This window comes from Procambarus clarkii, chromosome 44 (genome assembly GCF_040958095.1).
Source record: "Procambarus clarkii isolate CNS0578487 chromosome 44, FALCON_Pclarkii_2.0, whole genome shotgun sequence".
Classification (NCBI taxonomy): Eukaryota; Metazoa; Arthropoda; class Malacostraca; order Decapoda; family Cambaridae; genus Procambarus; species Procambarus clarkii.
This window is the reverse complement of record NC_091193.1, coordinates 14,532,405-14,552,881: the sequence shown is the minus strand read 5'-3', so window position 1 is coordinate 14,552,881 and position 20,477 is coordinate 14,532,405. Positions and strand designations below refer to the sequence as shown.

The following is a 20,477-nucleotide window of genomic DNA, read 5'->3' as shown; positions in this document are numbered from 1 at the left end:
TTTTACAGGTCAAGTACTGGACATATATAGGCAGGAGAGAATGGTGGAGTGAGGTGAGGTACAATAACAACCTGTACCTCACCTGTTATTGTACCTCACCTCACTCCATCATTCTCTCCTGCCTATATATGTCCAATACTTGACCTTTAAAACTCCTTCTGAAGATGTATTAATATACGAAAGTACTTAAGGAAATTCCTGTTTCAATTTTCCTCCGTGGTCTGACACTGTCACATTTTTAATCACGTGTTTATTTTTCGTGATTTACACACACACACATACACACACACACACACACACACACACACACACACACACACACACACACACACACACACACACACACACACACACACACACACACACTATATATATATATTATATATAAATATATATATATATATATATATATATATATATATATATATATATATATATATATATAATATAATTTTGTTTCTACACAATAACTGAAACGCAAATATATTCCCCTGATATCAGAGTTTAAGAGGACCCTCACTGGACAGGAGTTTTAAAGCATGTGTTTATGTCTCTGAGAGCCGTAAAGTGGTCAATAAATACTTGAGAGTCGCGTATTAGCATTCCAACAGGTCCCTCTCAAGCACGGTTGGTCTGGCTGACGCTTGGGTATGGATTTTATTATTTAAATATATGTTAAAGAAACGTCATGTGCTTAAATGCCGTGTCTTCTTTGTTCTGATAAAATATGTAAATAATAGATGGAGTACCCAGCGGGGACTCAGTCCACCCGGACTCTGTCTCTTCCTTTATCTATCTCCGTATCTTTGTTTCTGTCGTTGTATCTCTATATCTCTTTGTATCTCTGTCAGATCGTCTCTCTGTCTATCTTGTCAGTCTCGGTTTTCTGTTCTTGTTATTTTTATCTGTCTTTATCTGTCTCTTTGTCTCTCAATCTTTCTCCGTTGGTCTTTGTGTTTGTCTCTGTCTCGCTGTCTATCAGTATATATATGTCTGTCTGTCTCTGTCTGTCTGTCACTGTCTGTATGTCTGTTTCTCCCTCTATCTCTCTCTCTCTCGCTACCAGTAAATAGAACATGTGAACACACATTACAGGCTTTTTACATGCAAAGTAGCATAGTTAGAAGTTGTTGACAATTTTTACGGACATTAGTACATAATGATTCTAAAATAATTCTGAGTCAGATTGTATGATATTGCAAGATTTGGCTAAAATCCCGTACTTGTGTATTTGTGATTTTTATGTAAATAATTTACACCAAGTGTTTCCCACTCTTCTGAGTGCTTTGTCTAGGTCTGAGTATGAGATTAAGACGAGACTTACATCTCAACGTCTAAATTAATTAGACGTTGAGACGTGTCTCGTCCTTATCACACACTGTGACTTTGCCAAAGCACTCAGGAGAGTGCGAAAGACTTGGCGTAAATTCCTTACACAAATTTCACAAATATACAAGTATGGTCTTGTATCCAATGTTATTATGTGTGTGAGAATGCATTGTCATTACTAATTGCAAGATTCGTTGGGGGGAGAGGAACCCATTGGCACTGTAGCCTGTGGCACTCGGTTCATTATTGCCAACCTCAACCCACCCATGTTGGACACGTATCAAACAGAAATAATCGACCTGGGACCCACGAACACGAAATACGAACAGCCACAACAATGAGAGAAAATAGTGGGTTAAATAGAGAAGAAACTCATCAATACTCACATCAACGTGGACTCCAGGAAGGTCGAATACTTGTATGGGGGGAGTGTCTGCGGGCACATATCTGAAGAACTCCTTAATGCCTTTGTACCACTTGAGGGAGTAGAGCTGGTCGTCTTCCAGGTCGTACTGGCACTCCAGCTCCACTCCCTTGCCCTTGATCTCGTGGTGAGGCACCACTACCTTTTTCACCCGCAGACCCTGGCATCCTGGGGGAGGAGAAGACGTAGAGAGGGTCAGTCAGGTTGTGTGAGTGTGGCTGATGGAGATGTTGGGTGATGTTGTTAGGGTGCGTAATGAAGATTTAAGACGACATGGTGGGATGCTGCTTACTCTGTCTCTTGATGTCTTCCTTTCTCTCTCTCTCTCTCTCTCTCTCTCTCTCTCTCTCTCTCTCTCTCTCTCTCTCTCTCTCTCTCTCTCTCTCTCTCTCTCTCTCTCTCTCTCTCTTCTCTCTCTCTCTCTTCTCTCTCTCTCTCTCTCTCTCTCTCTCTCTCTCTCTCTCTCTCTCTCTCTCTCTCTCTCTCTCTCTCTCTCTCTCTCTCTCTCTCTCTCTCTCTCTCTCTCTCTCTCCTCTCTCTCCTCTCTCTCTCTCTCTCTCTCTCTCTCTCTCTCTCTCTCTCTCTCTCTCTCTCTCTCTCTCTCTCTCTCTCTCTCTCTCGCTCTTGCAGGCCACGCGAATTTAAATATAATACTTTAAAAATAATTGACAATGAAAGTCAGTATTAGCGAGGCGAATTTGTTTAGGTTTGCAGTAATATATGAAGGCAAGATGGGGGGGGCGACCACTCCCCGACTGCAAACATAAATTATCGTATAACTCTTGTGTATGAAACTCGTATATGGTAACAATTGTGGAATTTATATTATTGAAACATCGAGCAGATGAATAAATACAATGATATTAGCGTAGGTTTACTGTTGTCAGTAACTGGTAATTGTCGAGAGTGGAAGCTTTTCCAACAGATATTGCTCAATCAGGCCAACATGAATCCCGTTGAAAATCTTGTCCTACTGGACCCGGATGTGAGGCTATTGATGTTGTCGTGAAACAGGTTGACGTGGGTAGTGGAGGTGTGTGGGGGTGTTTGGGTTGTTAGACTAGATAAAGTGCCAAATCTACGGTGGGTGAAACTAGCGTGTGTGGGATTCATACATACCTAAGATTGATTGGATAGCTGGGCGCTGGTTAAGCACGCAAGGGGCATATAGGATTTTGTTTTGGACGTGCCCTTAGGAACTGATCTAAGGTACTCCCAGGGCTAAATAGAATTAGGCAGTTTGTCGTAAATTATGGCTATTCGAGTTCCGAATTTGTTAACAATTTTAATCGTGTGATAACTTGAATGCACTAACACACAAACACACAACGGCTTAACTAATGAGATAAACCTTTTCCTCGCTACGTTAACCAGAATATTTACTGAGATAAAGACTCTGGTTAACGCTTTTATAATTGTTTAACTGCAATTACATGAAGAGAGAACTATGATCGTGGTGCATCATTTTCATTAGAAATGTTTTCAAACACAATCATATAATTAGCAGTGTCTTTGGTACATAAAAAGTTTCCTAAACGATTTCCAATTCCCCGATTACTCTGTCACTCAAGAAAACGTTTCGGATATCCTTTCTGCGCCGATGTTTCTTGGTCTTCTCAATAGGGTTTTTACTTTGGATTAAAACCGCGTCTTCTTGCATACGACGAGTATTTATATTTGCTATCCTATTTTAGTGAGTATATGTGCACAGTACCCGACCATCACTGCTATCCTCTTGCTGCTCAGGACCAAACCCCCGACCACAGTAGTTATCCTCTTGTTGCTCAGGACACGACTCCCAACAACGATGCAGTTATCCTCTTTCTGCTCAGGCCCCAGCTCCCGACCACCTAACCCCACCATCTAGCGTGCTGCCCTGAGAGTCGCTGGGACTCTATTATTCATGAGAAATTCTGCCTTTTAGATTTAAGTGTTTCTGCTTGCGAGTTCAAATGTGTAAATTATGCATGACTTAAGAAGTGTTTTGTGTATTGCAGAAAGTCACATTCAAATATATTTACATTCGTACATACAAGCACATATAAATTCAAGCGTCATATATCTGTCATGTAGAATGTTTGTCTGTGCAACGTTGGAGGCGAAAGTCTGAAGGCTAGTCCTCTCCAAACTCATAAGGCTAGTCCTCTCCAAACTCATAAGGCTAGTCCTCTCCAAACTCATAAGGCTAGTCCTCTCCAAACTCATAAGGCTAGTCCTCTCCAAACTCATAAGGCTAGTCCTCTCCAAACTCATAAGGCTAGTCCTCTCCAAACTCATAAGGCTAGTCCTCTCTAAACTCATAAGGCTAGTCCTCTCCAAACTCATAAGGCTAGTCCTCTCCAAACTCATAAGGCTAGTCCTCTCCAAACTCTTCGGGGTGATTGTAGGGTGATGGGAGTCCGTGTCGACCACCAGACTCCAGACTCCCTCAAATTCATCCAACACATAAGCTAAAATTATGTGAATGCCTTTGTCCACTGAGCTCTCTTACTCTCCAGCTGCAGGCGGGCTGACCAGGAACGGTGGTGGTAGGGGGGTCACTGTGTAGTGAAGATGGATTCAGCGACGAGGGGTCGTGCGTAGTGAAGATGGTTACAGTGGTGAAGACAGTTGCTAGTGAAGATGCAGTTATGGAGGTTGTTTTTTTTAGTGAATATAGTCGCAGCACTGAAAGTCGTGGATTAGAGTGATGACGTTCGTGTGTAGTGAATGCGTGTATGTATTTATTATTTGTATTTACTCTTTGTGTCTACACAGTCGATCAATTAGCGTTTTAAACCCTGTCTTTTTAACTAATCTGTTTTTCCTCTATTATATCTACTACATATATTATCTCTTTAGCACACATACACACACATATCCCAGGAAGCAGCCCGTAACAGCTGTCTAACTCCCAGGTACCTATTTACTGCTAGGTGAGCAGGCTCATCAGGGTAAAAGAAACTCTACCCATTTGTTTCCGCTGAAAATCGAACCCGAACGACTAGGCGAAACTACGATTCCCAGGCGCTGTCCACTCAGCTGCGAAGCCCCTGGTACTCACCTAAGTGTACGCACCCGCTTGTACTTGAGCTGAGGTGCCTCTCAACTGTTAATCAATCAACTGTAAATAACTACTAACTAATTTTATATTTTTTTCCACAAACACCCCCCACCCCTCCCAGGCAGCATCTCCGTAACAGCTGTCTAACTCCCAGGTACCTTTTTACTGCTAGGTAACAGGGGCATCAGGGTGCAAGAAACTTTGACTATTTCTTTCTGCCTAGTCCGGGAATTGAACCCGGGCCACAGAATTACGAGTTCTGTGCGCTGTCCGCTCAGCTACCAGACCCCATTGTGTGTGTGTGTGTGTGTGGAAAGTGAAGATAGAATTAGGGATGAAAAGAAAGGACCATTAAGAGAGAAAGAGAGGGCAGTTGAGCTGCAACAATCCATTTAAATACATTTTCAAGACGAGAAAAGAAACTCGTCTCTTGTCAACAGTTATCCCTAATTGATGATAACATGAAATAACTTTAAACATAAACATCAAAATATAATATATCCAAGATCTTAAGGTATTAGGTCCAAAGGCAATAATTCACAATTTAGATATTAACATTTACTTATACTTAGTTTTCTGACCTGTCAGATCAAGGTTAAACATTTAGATTGCTCCTTTACTTAATAATCTCAGAATTAATTAAACCATTTAATTAATGCTGAGAATTTTCATCACATCTAAATGTGATGAAATTCGTGGAAGACACCAGATCGTCTGTTTCCCCTTCCTCCCTGTGATGCTAACGAATCCTCTTGTTACCGTTGCGGTATCAGACCTGAAGCTGGTTAACTTTTCGGGAAAGAGATTACCTCACTACCATTGGGAACTATCAGAGTTAAGGGGGGAAGGTTACGTGTTTGACTGTCTCACCTCCCTGAATGAAAGTGTGGGGCGGTCACCCTACGTGGTTCAGTTCAGTTCACTTCAACAACTGTTACAAGTAAAGGTTGTGATAGTATTTGTAATGAATTTATTATGTTTTTAGTAATATAAGCTGTAGCAAAAGTAGTAACTGTAATAGAGAGAATAGTATTACAAGTATGAGTTACAGAAGTAGCTACAGTTTCGGTCGTATTGGTAGTAAGAATACCGTTAACAACATAAGCTACGGTGGTAGAAGCAGCTTAAAAGACAGTATCAGCAGAAATACTACTGATATAGCAGTATTTTATATAGTATAATACTGCTCATATAGCAACAGCATTGTTGGAGGGTGTTCTAATTATGGTGGTGGTGGAAAGAGGAAACACAAAAGGCAATTCAACTACCGTTTGTGGTTAAGTACCTGATAACTCACTTCATTATATGTGGTCAAGCAAACCTCTAACCCTTCCCATAAAGGAATAATAACATGTTTGTCTGCTGGTTCCTATTGTAAGTGAATGGCCACGTCTCTAGTAGAAAATATGTAATTAATGTTACCACCAAAAGTGCCCTAAAGATATGACTTGCGTTATATATCAAAATGACAATTTAAAAACACTTCAGTACCAAACAATTTATGTTACAGCAACCATAATGAATGTAGAGTCCAGAGAACTATTATTGAAATAAAAACTTATGGAGCATACATTTTTTTTACACTCGTATTACAATTAAATAACGAAGTGACGTAGCATTCTTTGTCAGATAAAAAAATTAATTAAGTGTTAAATAGGGAATCATGTGGTAAATACTGAAACAATTTAAATTGCAGTTTATGATAACTAAACAATTGGACTTATAAATATATATATATATATATATATATATATATATATATATATATATATATATATATATATATATATATATATATATATATATGCCAATCAGGGCATATATTTCTACGTTTCCTAGGGGCAATAATATCTATGAAACTCTTAAGGGTTTAGGGGCATAAGTATCGCACAGGAAACAGGTTTAGCATTGATGGAAGAAGCTCAAAGCGAAGAACAGTCAACAGTTTTGTATCGTCAAAATAATTGGAATAACATTAGTAGTGCTCGTATTTGTATAAAAATAGTAGAGTGCCTCACGGCTCTGTTCTGGGACCTCTGCAATTCATCATATAAACAGTGTTTTTGATACAGGTGTGAACATCAACTTTAGTAAATTTGCTAATTACAAAAAACGGAAGAGCATTAAATTCATGCAAAAAGAGGGGAAAAATGAGGATAGAGGCGTGGCAAAAAGGTCACAGACTCCTTTCTGACCTTTCAATACGCAGCTTATTGCATTATAAAAAAATCATAGCGTTTGCAAAAGAGTGATCATTAACAACCTCACTAGCTGAAAAGAACTAGAGCGAAGGTTCGTTTTCCCAACAGGTCAGGCTGATAATATCATCGCTAATTATAAAATCCAAAATAGAACACGTGCACACAGTATCAACAACAACTGCAAATGGAAACTGAGCACAATCATGGTATTTTCCGTACAACATCACCACCTGCTGGACTGCTGCTTAGAGCATTTATCCTATGAAATGCTTAATCCATGATCTATCTGGTCTAACCCCTACCTTGACCTGGCTAGTATAACCTTTGCAACAAGTCTATGAAAACATATTTAGGTAAAAATTTCGCCGTATTCGGCCAGACAAAACTGATCTGTTTCTTCTGCTGCTACATTTGAAATGACTAGCTCACTCGACCCCTTCCCCTCTCAAGTCTGACTTCACTTCACCTACCCCTCTAAAATGTGTAACGACACCCCATCTTCCCCTCATATTTTTCTTTTCGTCTATAAGCAGCCAGCTCCGTTCATCATTATTAGATTGGATAACGTTCTTACAGCCGAAACGACATCTTAAATCACAGAGTCTTGGTATGTGTGTGTACCTGTATCGTCAAAATAATTGGAATAACATTACTAATGCTCGTATTTGAATAAAAATAATAAATTCTTTCCTTGAATTTAGTTATAAGTAATTCACAATAAAACTAAATTAAATGTAAACTTACCATTAGGAAAGTCAAACATGGTCAACGTATTTACCCAGCAAGGTCTTCCCTTCAAGGAAGACTGTGGAGCATCACCTGGAGAACGACGGCTCAACCAGGATTTGACCTCATTAGGGAGATACTGGAGTTCCGTCTTTTATTCTCTATCTCTCTTCTACATCTTACTCTCTTCTTTTTCTTCCGCGTCTTGTGCCTCGCATCAGAGCACATCATGACAGGCATTATAAAGAGAGTCGCCAAAATTTCCTTCACCCTACAGTTAGCATTGTATACATTGTTAGATTCAGGCTGGCCACGAATTATTCACCCCATTATAAGCCTTAAGATATGCACTATCATACGAGTTATCTTAAAACTCTTTGCTGTAATTAGCAACACAACTCAAGATATTGTTTTACTAATTTGCACACCGTGCGAATTAAAGGGGCGCCGGTGGCTGAGCGGGTCGAACACAGGACGCGTGATCCTGTGGTCCCGGGTTCGATCCTGGGCGCCGGCGAGAAACGATGGGCAGAGTTTCTTTCACCCTGATGCCCCTGTTACCTAGCAGTAAATAGGTACCTGGGAGTTAGTCAGCTGTCACGGGCTGCTTCCTGGGGGTGTAGGCCTGGTTGAGGACCGGGCCGCGGGGACACTAAAACGCCCCGAAATCATCTCAAGATAACCTTCCACTTCGGACACATGACAATAGTCATGGAAATTGAAATCTCCAGTTACTATAAAGGGACAGTTTAGGGGGGGAAAATATTAGAAAACTCCACCCGCAGAGCAATCACTTAGGTGACGGCTGCATCAACCTGAAGGGAATGACATTCTCCAATATCAGAAAAGACTTGGTATAGGCCTATTGAATCTAACAATAGGTTGGCAGACATTCAGAGTGCGTTTGTTCGAAGTTAAAACCAAATTCATCCGTCTAGCAAGCCGGGAACGGTGAAATTCTAGTTCAACACTGCATAAAGTGGCTTACGAGAGGTTGAAACTTCATGCAAGGCATGTTTATTATTGTTTAGAACTAATTATACTAACGGAGCTCACGTGAACTTTTACGAAAATTTGGGTTTCTGATGTATTGGCTGAACTCTGGTAGTGGTAATTAAAACTGAAATTTCTTGAGATGTGTTAATAAGTGCCACAAACAGTTTTGAAGTAGCTTTTAATAATTAGGAATTTATTAAGGTTTATGGTGAGTCGAATATTCTGTAGACACGTTATATATCTTCATATATGTTAACGTTATGAACAGAACCAGTTAAGTGTAGGTCTTGAGCTGGTCTCAGATATGAGTCCTTATACTCATATACCTAAGACAGCTGAACTGCAACAGTGAATGCAATCTGCTCGATATATACCACTGTGATATGATGATGAATATATTGTTAAGACAGTGTTGGAAGTGCAAGAGCCAAATCAAGAGCAGCTTATGTGGAGTCTGCTCACAGTTATAAATTCTTGGTATGATCAAATAATGCGGTATTAAACCAGTGAACTTTAGATGTTCATATTTCCCATAAGATATTCACTGTATACAGTAAAGCCGCAATACTAATTTAGTGCTCTTCTGTGAGAAGGAGTTCCGCCGTGGACAGTCCAAATACTCGCTCAGTATTGATAGGTAATTTACCTTTTACCATGGTATAAAAAGTGCAAAAGTTGTTTAAAAGTTGTATTGCGTCCTAAAATGATGCTAATAACACTGACTTGTGAAGGTGTAATATGAATATTGATGAAATATATTTCGTTACCTAATGTCATCACTTGTGTGGAGTGAAAACGCCATTTGCTGTCCATTCTGAAGACGGATGACCGTCAGTGAAGCAATAGGGAGTCACGAGAGTCGCCATTTCTTGGATTTTCTAATTTGATTGTCATAGACTACATAATAGCAAACTAATTTGGTTCCCCTGACATCTTGTAAGCTGCAATATAGAGTACAGAGTAACTTAGAATTCCCAATAACGCCATCAAGTGTGAGGATCATCATGTACATTCTATTAATAATACTGGTTATTAGTAATCGTTTTGTGCTGTGAAATATCCAATGCTGAATTAGACATTAAATTTCTATCGAGTGGTTTTGTTTATCAATTATTTCAATTTACTGTACGATGAAAATATATTGATATGTGATGTAGGAGACACATACATATTATTATTCACACTCGTTTTTAACTTTTGTTACGGATATTTCATGATTTTGCATTCTTCCTTCAATTTGATGAATAATAATTCTTCATGCTTATGAGATGTCCATAAATGTTTAAATAGGTTTTCTGCTCTGATACTTGTTTACGTTATTGAACTAATTAATTATTTTGCTCTTGTAAATTTAATCATTATTTTCTTTCTTTAAAATAATTCAAATTTCATGCAACTATATGTTTGTTTCTACAGGAAACTTTATTGATCACCTAAATAACAGGATTATTAATAAAATTTAACGACTGACACACATTCAACTATGGGTAGAAAGTTAACTGATCTACGGTGATCAGTTTATTCAATTTCTTTGGAGCTGATCACCACTAACTATACAACTAAGAATGTGAGCCTAGGGAGTAACAAAGATTTCAACATATCTTGAAGCTCTGAGTGAGACTTACGCAATAAGCTTATACAAAGATATGTAGGCAAATATTACGCCGTTTTCTGCCACACAAAAAGGAACTGTTTGTTCGGCTGCTGCCTTGGACCTTGACCAGATAAGGAGAGAATCGTATACTGGTGATCAAGGTCACATTGACCTGGCAATTGAGAGGTCAATGAACGACAGAGGGCGCGATTTGGAGATGGTAGGGGAAGGCATGGTAGAGAATAAATCGTGAGGAAGGAAGGAGAGTGAAATAAAAGGGTAAAATATGCTCTATCTGAGTGACAGTGCAGCTAAATATGCTCTCTGAGTGACAGTTCTACTAAATATGCTCTCTGATTGGCCACTAAGCCCAAGATAATTGGAAGCTGCAAATTGATAATTTTCTATCGGATATAATTCAATTAATTTCGTTGCCTCACTCGCACCATTGCCAAATAACGCATGCACAATTTTTTTTTTTTAGGAAACATTGGACATAAATGGTGGTCAATTTCAAATTTTACGATCCTATTTTTGGTGTCAATTTTACGGGAATGTTTATGGTGCCTGTTTCACGTGCCCATTTTTCGTGTCTATTTAACGGACCAATTTCACATGCCATTAGCACGTGTCTGTTTAACTAGGCCCTATTTTACATGCCAATTTTACGGCCTAAGTCCACGGGCATAATTTGCTTGCCTATTTACAATTGCTGAACATTATTGTGTTTATCCGGGGGTCGAACCACTCGGTGGTCGACACATGTGGAGGTCGACACATGTGGAGGTCGACACACGTGGAGGTAGATACATGTGGAGGTCAACACATATGGAGGTGGATTCACGTGGAGGTCGACACATGTGAAGGTCGACACATATGGAGGTCGACACATGTGGAGGTTGACTCACGTGGAGGTCGACTCACGTGGAGGTCTACACATGTGGAGGTCGACACATTTTGAGGTCGACACATGTGGAGGTCGATTCACGTTGAGGTCGAGACATGTGGAGGTCGAGACATGTGGGGGTCGACACTTGTGGAGGTCGACACTTGTGGAGGTCGACACATGTGGAGGTCGACACATGTGGAGGTCGACACATGTGGAGGTCGACGCATGTGGAGGTCGACACATGTGGAGGTCGACACATGTGGAGGTCGATTCACGTGGAGTTTAACACACGTGAAGGTGAACACACGTAAAGGTCGACACACGTGGAGGTCGACACGTGGAGTTTAACACACGTGAAGGTCAACACACATAAAGGTCGACACACGTGAAGGTCGCCACATGTGGAGATCGACACACGTGAAGGTTAAAACACATACGACGGGCGACAGCACCTGTATCGATCGAGTCATGTGTGGTAGTCGACACACCTACTACACCTGTGTCGACCATACTGTGAAGTATATTTACATACCACCAGTAAATCTTGCATTACACACGATTATGTGTAGTGCTCGATAAGCTTCTGTGTAATAGTCGATACCTATAAGTGGAGGTCACATGGACCTGCACTAGACATGGACACATATATGGAGGTCGAATACATGCACTTAAGTGTCGACACTTCTGGAGACAGAAGATCCTGCATTTACCATCAACCGAGAACAGTATTGGTCAGAACATGCTGGGTTCATTTGAAAAACACAAAAAAATCCATTGGAGAAAATTATATTTTGGAGGCTTTGTTGCTTCTCTTGCAATCATAGATACTCACTCTCTCCCTCTCACACTCTCTCTCTCTCTCTCTCTCTCTCTCTCTCTCTCTCTCTCTCTCTCTCTCTCTCTCTCTCTCTCTCTCTCTCTCTCTCTCTCTCTCTCTCTCTCTCTCTCTCTCTCTCTCTCTCTCTCTCTCTCTCTCTCTCTCTCTCTCTCTCTCTCTCTCTCTCTCTCTCTTTCTCTCTCTCTCTCACTCTCACTCTCACTCTCACTCTCTCTCTCACTCTCACTCTCACTCTCACTCTCACTCTCTCTCTCTCTCTCTCTCTCTCTCTCTCTCTCTCTCTCTCTCTCTCTCTCTCTCTCTCTCTCTCTCTCTCTCTCTCTCTCTCCTCACCTCACCAACAATTTGATTACCAACCACGACACATCTCCTAACTGTTTTATATGCATCGGCAAGTTAGCTTTGGTGAGAGGCTTAGGATTATTCTCCTCGCGTGAGCTTAGCACATATGATGACTGCATTGTTTTCGTCTGCGAAGTTGTACAAACTATATTTGTTTACAAATATCCGATAGAAGCAAATAAGTTCCTGTTCCGTCGACTGGACAAAATCAGGTTGGCCATAAGGCCTCTCTGTCTACTTTAACACCGGGAAGAGATATGTATCGCCATGCAGTTATGGACACTGGAAGTATATACGTAAGTAAACAACAGCTAAGAAGAAAAGTCACTCAGTTACCATCAGTCTCGCTCTAACATCATTCACGTTTCAACAAACTCACATTTATAACACATTCTATCAAAAGTTAATGATCGGTTGAGGCCCAAGACACCTAGATGGGTAAGTACACTCGCACTTATACATGATAGAGAACACGTGCCCTTAGAAGTCCCTGAAATTAAAGCGAGAGAGTATTAGGGAGACACATGCCAGGTAAAGACAAGGCACGTATCAGGAGAAACACTAAGCCATTACGACTATATAGCACTTGGAAGGGACATGAGGATAAGGATGTAGGAGAGGACGAAGGAATGGTGCCGAACCACATGAAAGATTCGGGATTGATCGCCGACCTTCGAGAAGCGAGACCGTCGCTCTACCGTCCAGCTCAAGTGGTAAAGAAAACCATTAAATCATAACAAAGGGACAGCCGACGCACGCGTTAAGATACAGACAATGACGGTGAATAAACAGGAGATAAAACTGAAGAAAAATAATTGCCACAGGCACTCTCATACATATATACGAACCCGCTTCAGTTTCCCGTTAACTTGAGCATGAAATGTGCGACTCCAGAGCTTTCAGTAACATTAATAAATGCAATGAGCTTGCTCAAGCCCTCCTAGCCAAGAGTCAGCTCGCTGAGGTACCTCCATCACTTAATTATTAATACTAACATTAAGGTACTTACTTTTATTTGTTTCCTTATACTGAATTTTGGAAGCCGCCAGACCTTCCCGAGCCTGTTACATCCACAATAGCCTTGACTCTATCACATAAGTGACACTTAGAACGGAATATCGTTCGAACGCTTTCTTAAGCAGCAACAAGAGTTCCCTCTGAGGTACAAGATGATATTAACAAGGTACCTACAGTTGACTCAGGTTTATGGTTCGGATCCACTGGTATTTTCTCGTTAATGGTACCCATATATAAAGTCACAAATAAGACACCGAGGAGAGTTATCCTTGCGGAGACGATCGTATTATATATATAGAATTGTCAGATCTCAGAGAAGTGCTTTTTTTTGGTACGTTCTTCGAGTGGTTGCCTAAGATTACATTTAAGAATGTCAATACATTTTTTGTCGAAGATAGTGTAAATGAATGTTTCCTATTGTCTCTTCACGAGACAGGTATCTATTTCCCGAGTTTAACTTTATCATCTTTCACAGATGTTCAATTTACAACTATCTTTAATACAGTGACCAAATCACGCCTTTACCGCCCCAATGCCCGCCTGAAATCAGTCCATAACTAGTTCTTAACACTTTGTTCTCATCCTAGTTCCCACACAAATCTGCCCCCTCCCCCCTGCCCTCAACCCCCCAGCTCCAGACACCTCAACCCAACTCCCTGACACACCACAACCCCCCCCCCCCCTTTCTCCTGACCACCATCCTACCTCCCCTACACCCCCAACTTTGGCCAATAATTCGCGGCCACCAGCAGCGCCCTCCTCGCCCATTACTCAAGGTGTGTGGCTCGTGGCGTACTCTATAAGTTTCCCTCAAATTGACAACTTAGAAACGCTTCAATCAAGTTAATGGCGTGGACAGGACAGCGGAGCTTTTAAGTCGACCAGCGTCTCCCCTTGCAACTTAATCCGTGAGGTCTTTCAACGTGGTCATTACTGGTTGTGTCGGTGGTAGTGTGGGGGGGAAATGGGTGGTGATGGTGGGGCTCTTATGGGTAATGGTCGTGGTCTTAAGAGTAATGGTGATGGTGATGGTGGTCTTACAGGTAATAGTGGTGGTCTTATGGGTAATGATGGTTATAGTGGGTGGTGGTGTTATAAGTAATGGTGGTGCTCTGAAAGTTAATGGTGGTGGTATGACAATGATGGTGAAGGTAGAAGCGGTGGCGCTAATGGTGGTGTTGATGTAGTAGCAGTGTTGGTGGTCGTAGTGATATAGTGGTGGTCGTGGTGATGATAGTGATGTTAGGTTAGTGTGTTGACCCTTGTGGTAGCGATTAAGCTGATGGTGGTGGTTGTGGTGGTGGTGGATAAAGTGCTGTTGATGCTGCCTGATTAACTGTTCTGGTGAGTGTGGTAGTGATTGCAGTCGTCTTGGTAATGGTGGTAGTGGTAATGGTAGTGGTATTCGCTGCGTTAATACCGACAAATCTGTAATAACTAGCTATGCCCCTCTTGACGATGGCAGAGTATCAAGTGGCGATAGTGGAAAGAGATAGAGGTAGACAGAAAAAGACATTGCAAGAAAAGTTACATAAAGAACGCAGGCCAAAGAGTGAAAAGAGAAAAGAGAGAGAGGAGAAGGAGAGAGAGAGAGAGCTGTGGGAGACACAGCCGGGGCTAGAGGCGACCCTAGAGGAGCCCATATCTCCGTCTCAGGACATTCACGACCTGGTGATCCTCGCCCGAAGCCCACAAGGTAATGCCCGAGAGAGAAGAAAAAGGAGTCGAGGTGCATGTGAGTGCTCCTTCCTTCCTTCCCCCCTTCCCCCACCAGGTGTCTGACTACCTGGTGACCTGTTGACTAGTGCGATAGGTCGATCTTACCATCACACACACACACTGGCGCGATAGGTCGATCTTACCATCACACACACACTGGCGCGATAGGTCGATCAAAACGCATTGCAGTATTCAACAGGCTCTCCTGCCCTATTCATGCACTATGTATTTTCATTTGCCATTCCTCATGCACCAGATGCCGGGTACCTGCATTTTTGCCACCTTGAATCGATGATAATAAAAATCATTCTGTTGCAGAGAATCAATCCCAGGAATATATCAGAATCTATGTATATGTATATTTCTGGGCTTTGTAATTATTCATTTTGATTTGGAATCAGTAAATATAAAAAAATGCGAGGTATTAGATAGAAGAAAGACAAATATAACAAAACTTATGCCTGTTATGACATTATCGAAGCCTTCTGGAGTTCTTTACTCCAGGAGAGTTGCATTGTAACTTGAGAGTTGATAACGTAAATTATTATTTCTTAAATACTTTTCATGTAACTGAAATCCGTTCAGAGTTTTGAGTCGCCTATTAAATATTCTCAACATGGTGTTTCAATAAATTATCCTTATTTAACAAGTCTTGATATCTATAAAATAAAACATATGATTTCTTAGTTTATTGTGTATTTAAAAAGTTGGACTATTTGTACTCTAGCTGTAAACAACATGATCTACCATAGAGATACATTAGGAGAGCTACGCCTAACAAGTGGAGTGATACGGTGATACGAGTGATATGAAGTGATATAAAACCGACTATTTATTACAAAATCAAACGCACAGTCGATTAAGTCAGTGTCTGGGATGCTCCCGGACTCAGGTTCGAATCCTAGTCACGGCCCTTGTGGATTTGTTCATTTGTACAAAATCGAAGCTTGGAGTCAGACAAAACCTACTATTTATTACAAAACATAACCTTGGATTCAGAGACAAAAAGACTAAACTAACATAGAAACTTGGAGTCAGACAAAGCACATCAGTGGAATAACGAACAAACGGGAGGAAAATACCTGGGTTGAGGTTCGGGGGATATTAAGCAGGCCTCGTATAGCGACTCCCAGTGTTATGGGTGCTGGGCCCACATTATGCCCACCAAAATGTAGTTTGCCTGTGAGTGTGTAAACAAATTGATAAAGTGGACTAATCTGCGCAGTAATGTGGGCATTGTGCAGAATGATGATTTATTGCATGACGCTGTTTGCAGAACCTCGGTTTTTATTGACAATTATGTCCCATCATTTTTCAGAGCGAGATGATATACGATGGTACTTGATGTTATGTTTTTTCTCCTTCTGTAATTAAAAGTAATAATAATAAAATAATAATGAAAAGTGAAAGTCTAAAGACTTTACTTTTAATTAATTGAGATGGGGCCGGTGAGTGGTTTTTGTGAAGAGAGAGAGAGAGAGAGAGAGAGAGAGAGAGAGAGAGAGAGAGAGAGAGAGAGAGAGAGAGAGAGAGAGAGAGAGAGAGAGAGAGAGAGAGAGAGAGAGGCTAGAGAGAGAGAGAGAGAGAGAGGCTAGAGAGAGAGAGAGAGAGAGAGAGAGAGAGAGAGAGAGAGAGAGAGAGAGAGAGAGAGAGAGGCTAGAGAGAGAGGCTAGAGAGAGAGAGAGAGAGAGGCTAGAGAGAGAGAGAGAGAGAGAGAGAGAGAGAGAGAGAGAGAGAGAGAGAGAGAGAGAGAGAGAGAGAGAGAGAGAGAGAGAGAGAGAGGCTAGAGAGAGAGAGAGAGAGAGAGAGAGAGAGAGAGAGAGAGAGAGAGAGAGAGAGAGAGAGAGAGAGAGAGAGAGAGAGAGAGAGAGAGAGAGGCTAGAGAGAGAGAGAGAGAGAGGCTAGAGAGAGAGAGAGAGAGAGGCTAGAGAGAGAGAGAGAGAGAGAGAGAGAGAGAGAGAGAGAGAGAGAGAGAGAGAGAGAGAGAGAGAGAGAGAGAGAGAGAGAGAGAGAGAGAGAGAGAGAGAGAGAGAGAGATAAACTGTCTACTCCCAACTCTGAGAGAACATGTTGGAAATGAAAGTCGCCCAATGAATGAATGAATGATTGCTGATTGAGATATGTTCTTGAGACAGGCGCGGCCAGCCTGAGGCTGCTTCTGGCTAACGCCTTTCGTTTTAGCTGCCATAGATATAGTTGGCACTGGAATAAGGTCCAGTCGGAAATCACGAAAACATTGATTTGACTCATAATAAGGCAACCGGCAACTCTTCGGTGTTGAATGATCAATTCGGTTGAAGGATAAATTCGGCTGAATGATCAATTCGGTTGAGTGGTCAAATCGGTTGAATGAACAACTCGGTTGAATGATCAATTCGGTTGAATGATCAGCTCGGTTGAATTATCAATTCAACCAGAACTGGTCAAGACGTGAGATGAGATTTCCTTGCACGATTTTACCCTTTGTCCAGAATTTGAATAAATGATAGAGGGCAACCAGTTCTTATTGCAGTAAATCACTTTGCAGCATTGCTTGCCAAGCTCAGTACAAGGCACTTTATGGTCAATAAGGAATGAAATTTCATCCCTAAAAAGTCAACTTCCTCGCTAGGCACAACATTTTTACAATCTATCTACACACTTCTTCCATTTGCATTATTGTGTTGTCTAGCTCATCTGCGTTTGCATTTTCTGAGTAGGAAATGTAACCTGCCTTCGCTAACTGCTGGATAACTGTGAGCATCACAGCAATTAATATTTGTATCACTCGTATATTCATAGATTAAATTGCAGTCACTAGCACAAGGACGAGCTAGTGGAATGATGTTTAATAGATCATTGAAGAAGATATAACACTAAAAGGAGGGGGACAAGTGCTGTAGAAATAAAGAAAGTAGAAAGCCCTGTAGAAAGCTGCCACCAGTTGCCAGATTAACTTTCAGACTTCTCCACTATTAACACACTCCACTAGGAGTGTGTCGTTGGAAGTAGTAAGGGGCTGGATGATCGTTAGTGTCCACCAGAGCTCGCCAAGCGTAGTTGCGTTCTAGAGTGCTCGTCTGTCTGCTCCATATGTTACCAAGCTCGTGTGTGTGCCCTGGAGGGTGGCCATGGACACAGTGAAAATTCTGGGTCGATGCGTCCTGGGATCCTTATAGAGCCGGCAACAGCAGTGTTCTTGTGTGGTCGTTCAACTCTTAGGAATATTATACAGCCGGCACCAGTTGTGTCCTGGTGTGGTCGTCCCGCTCCCGGGAACAACATACAGCCGGCACCAGTTGTGTCCTGGTGTGGTCGTCCCGCTCCTGGGAACAACATACAGCCGGCACCAGTTGTGTCCTGGTGTGGTCGTCCCGCTCCTGGGAACAACATACAGCCGGCGCCAGGTGTGTCCTGGTGTGGTCGTCCCGCTCCTGGGAACAACATACAGCCGGCACCAGTTGTGTCCTGGTGTGGTCGTCCCGCTCCTGGGAACAACATACAGCCGGCACCAGTTGTGTCCTGGTGTGGTCGTCCCGCTCCCGGGAACAACATACAGCCGGCGCCAGTTGTCGGTGCGGCGTTCAGGCCTCATTGACGGCCCTGACAAAAGAGTTAATATTTAAGAAATGGAAAGGTTTCTGTTCAAGACAGCTGCTGCACACAATGACTGGCTCTACTCTGCCCCTGAGATAAATGCTGAGATATTTTACAAAAAGCTGCACAAGCAAAAGAAAGAGAAAGCGAGCGAAAGAAAGAGAAAACGAGTGAAAGAAAGAAAAAAAAGCGAGTTAAAAAAAAAGAGAAAGCATTACAACAAAAGTTTTTTTTGGTTGTTATGCCTCAGATACAGAACCAAAAGGTACTAAGAGGTTTCTTGACCCCAGATATAGAACCAGATCCCAAAAGCAATAAAGGGGGGATTTATGCCCCCTTGATATAGTTTTAAAACGCACCAAGAGGCCTAATACCCCGTGATACAGACTCCAACTGCACTAAGGGAATTTCTTAGCTCTGATACAAAGCCCAATGGTGAGCATTAGCACCAACTGTACTGTATTAATTACAAGTATCAGGCGGTCGCTAGGCATCAACCGCCTGTTAGACATCATGTACCTCGTAGTTAGAGGCTAGACACTTGTCGCTACAGTCAGCTGTGTGGTTTAATCGTTAGGATTTTAACTTCTTCAGTCAGGTATATCTGGGTGTTGCTAAATATCATCAACCACAGTCACGTTTATTTTGCAGAGTTAAGTTAGTACAAAGTGAAAGTACTTTATTGAAATTTATAGCATAATCTCTATAGAGTAATTTGTGTTTGTGCTGATTGTGGTTGTATTGTAGTTATTGGTGGTTGTCGTGATATTTATTGATGGTTATCGTAGTAGTATGTGATTGTGGTGATAGCAGCTTGAGTTCGGTGTGGTTGTAGTAGCAATAAAGACTTAAATAATTTACCGTTTATAATAAATTGTTCTGACTGGTACGGAATTAACATTAAAATTCACATTATATTTTCCACACCACAAGTTATCACCGAACCTCGGCCCACTTTATAGCTTGATCCTTAAAGAAATTATTAATTATGAAATGGTTCTAAAGATGTATGTGCAATTTTGCAGTTGTTGTATAGATGTATAATTTATTGAATGTGTATTGACTGGTGTTCATATGTTCGGTTGTGAGTTTTTTCTATAGCAGTCTGAAAAATTCATTGCTGCATTAATCTGGCATTACTGAAAGTATACGAGAAACTCTGTGCTCTTAACACTTGCCATATATATATATATATATATATATATATATATATATATATATATATATATATATATATATATATATATATATATATATATATATATAACGATATAACAATCAGTGTTCGAAGATCTCGCCTGGCTCCTCGGAGGTTGGGTGCGTACCCAGGATACAGCACGAATTTCTTCTCTGAACTGCGACACTGAGGCGCTGGAACAGGAAACTGGCCGCTCGTGAGTCTTTAGTTTTCCCATGAGTTCTTCACCCACCTTCTACATATTATATATATATATATATATATATATATATATATATATATATATATATATATATATATATATATATATATATATATATATATATATATATATATATATATATATATATATATATATATATATATATATATATATTCACCAAGTTGTGCTTGCGGGGGTTGAGCTCTGGCTCTTTGGTCCCGCCTCTCAACTGTCAATCAACTGGTGCTCAGATTCCTGAGCCTACTGGGCTCTATCATATCTACATTTGAAACTGTGTATGGAGTCAGCCTCCACCACATCACTGCCTAATGCATTCCATTTATTAACTACTCTGACACTGAAAGTACACTGGACATGGTGAA

General features: G+C 41.1%; 1 protein-coding gene across 1 annotated transcript in view; it reads right to left on the bottom strand.

Annotated features, from left to right (window-relative positions):
* The window catches only part of LOC123745280 (cell adhesion molecule 2), a 262,007-nt gene that overhangs the window by 114,141 nt on the left and 127,389 nt on the right, over positions 1-20,477 (bottom strand). Inside the window, exon 2 of the mRNA XM_045725655.2 lies at positions 1,716-1,921. Within this exon, the coding sequence (XP_045581611.2) occupies positions 1,716-1,921 (206 nt within the window). The remainder of the gene's footprint in view (positions 1-1,715; positions 1,922-20,477) is intronic.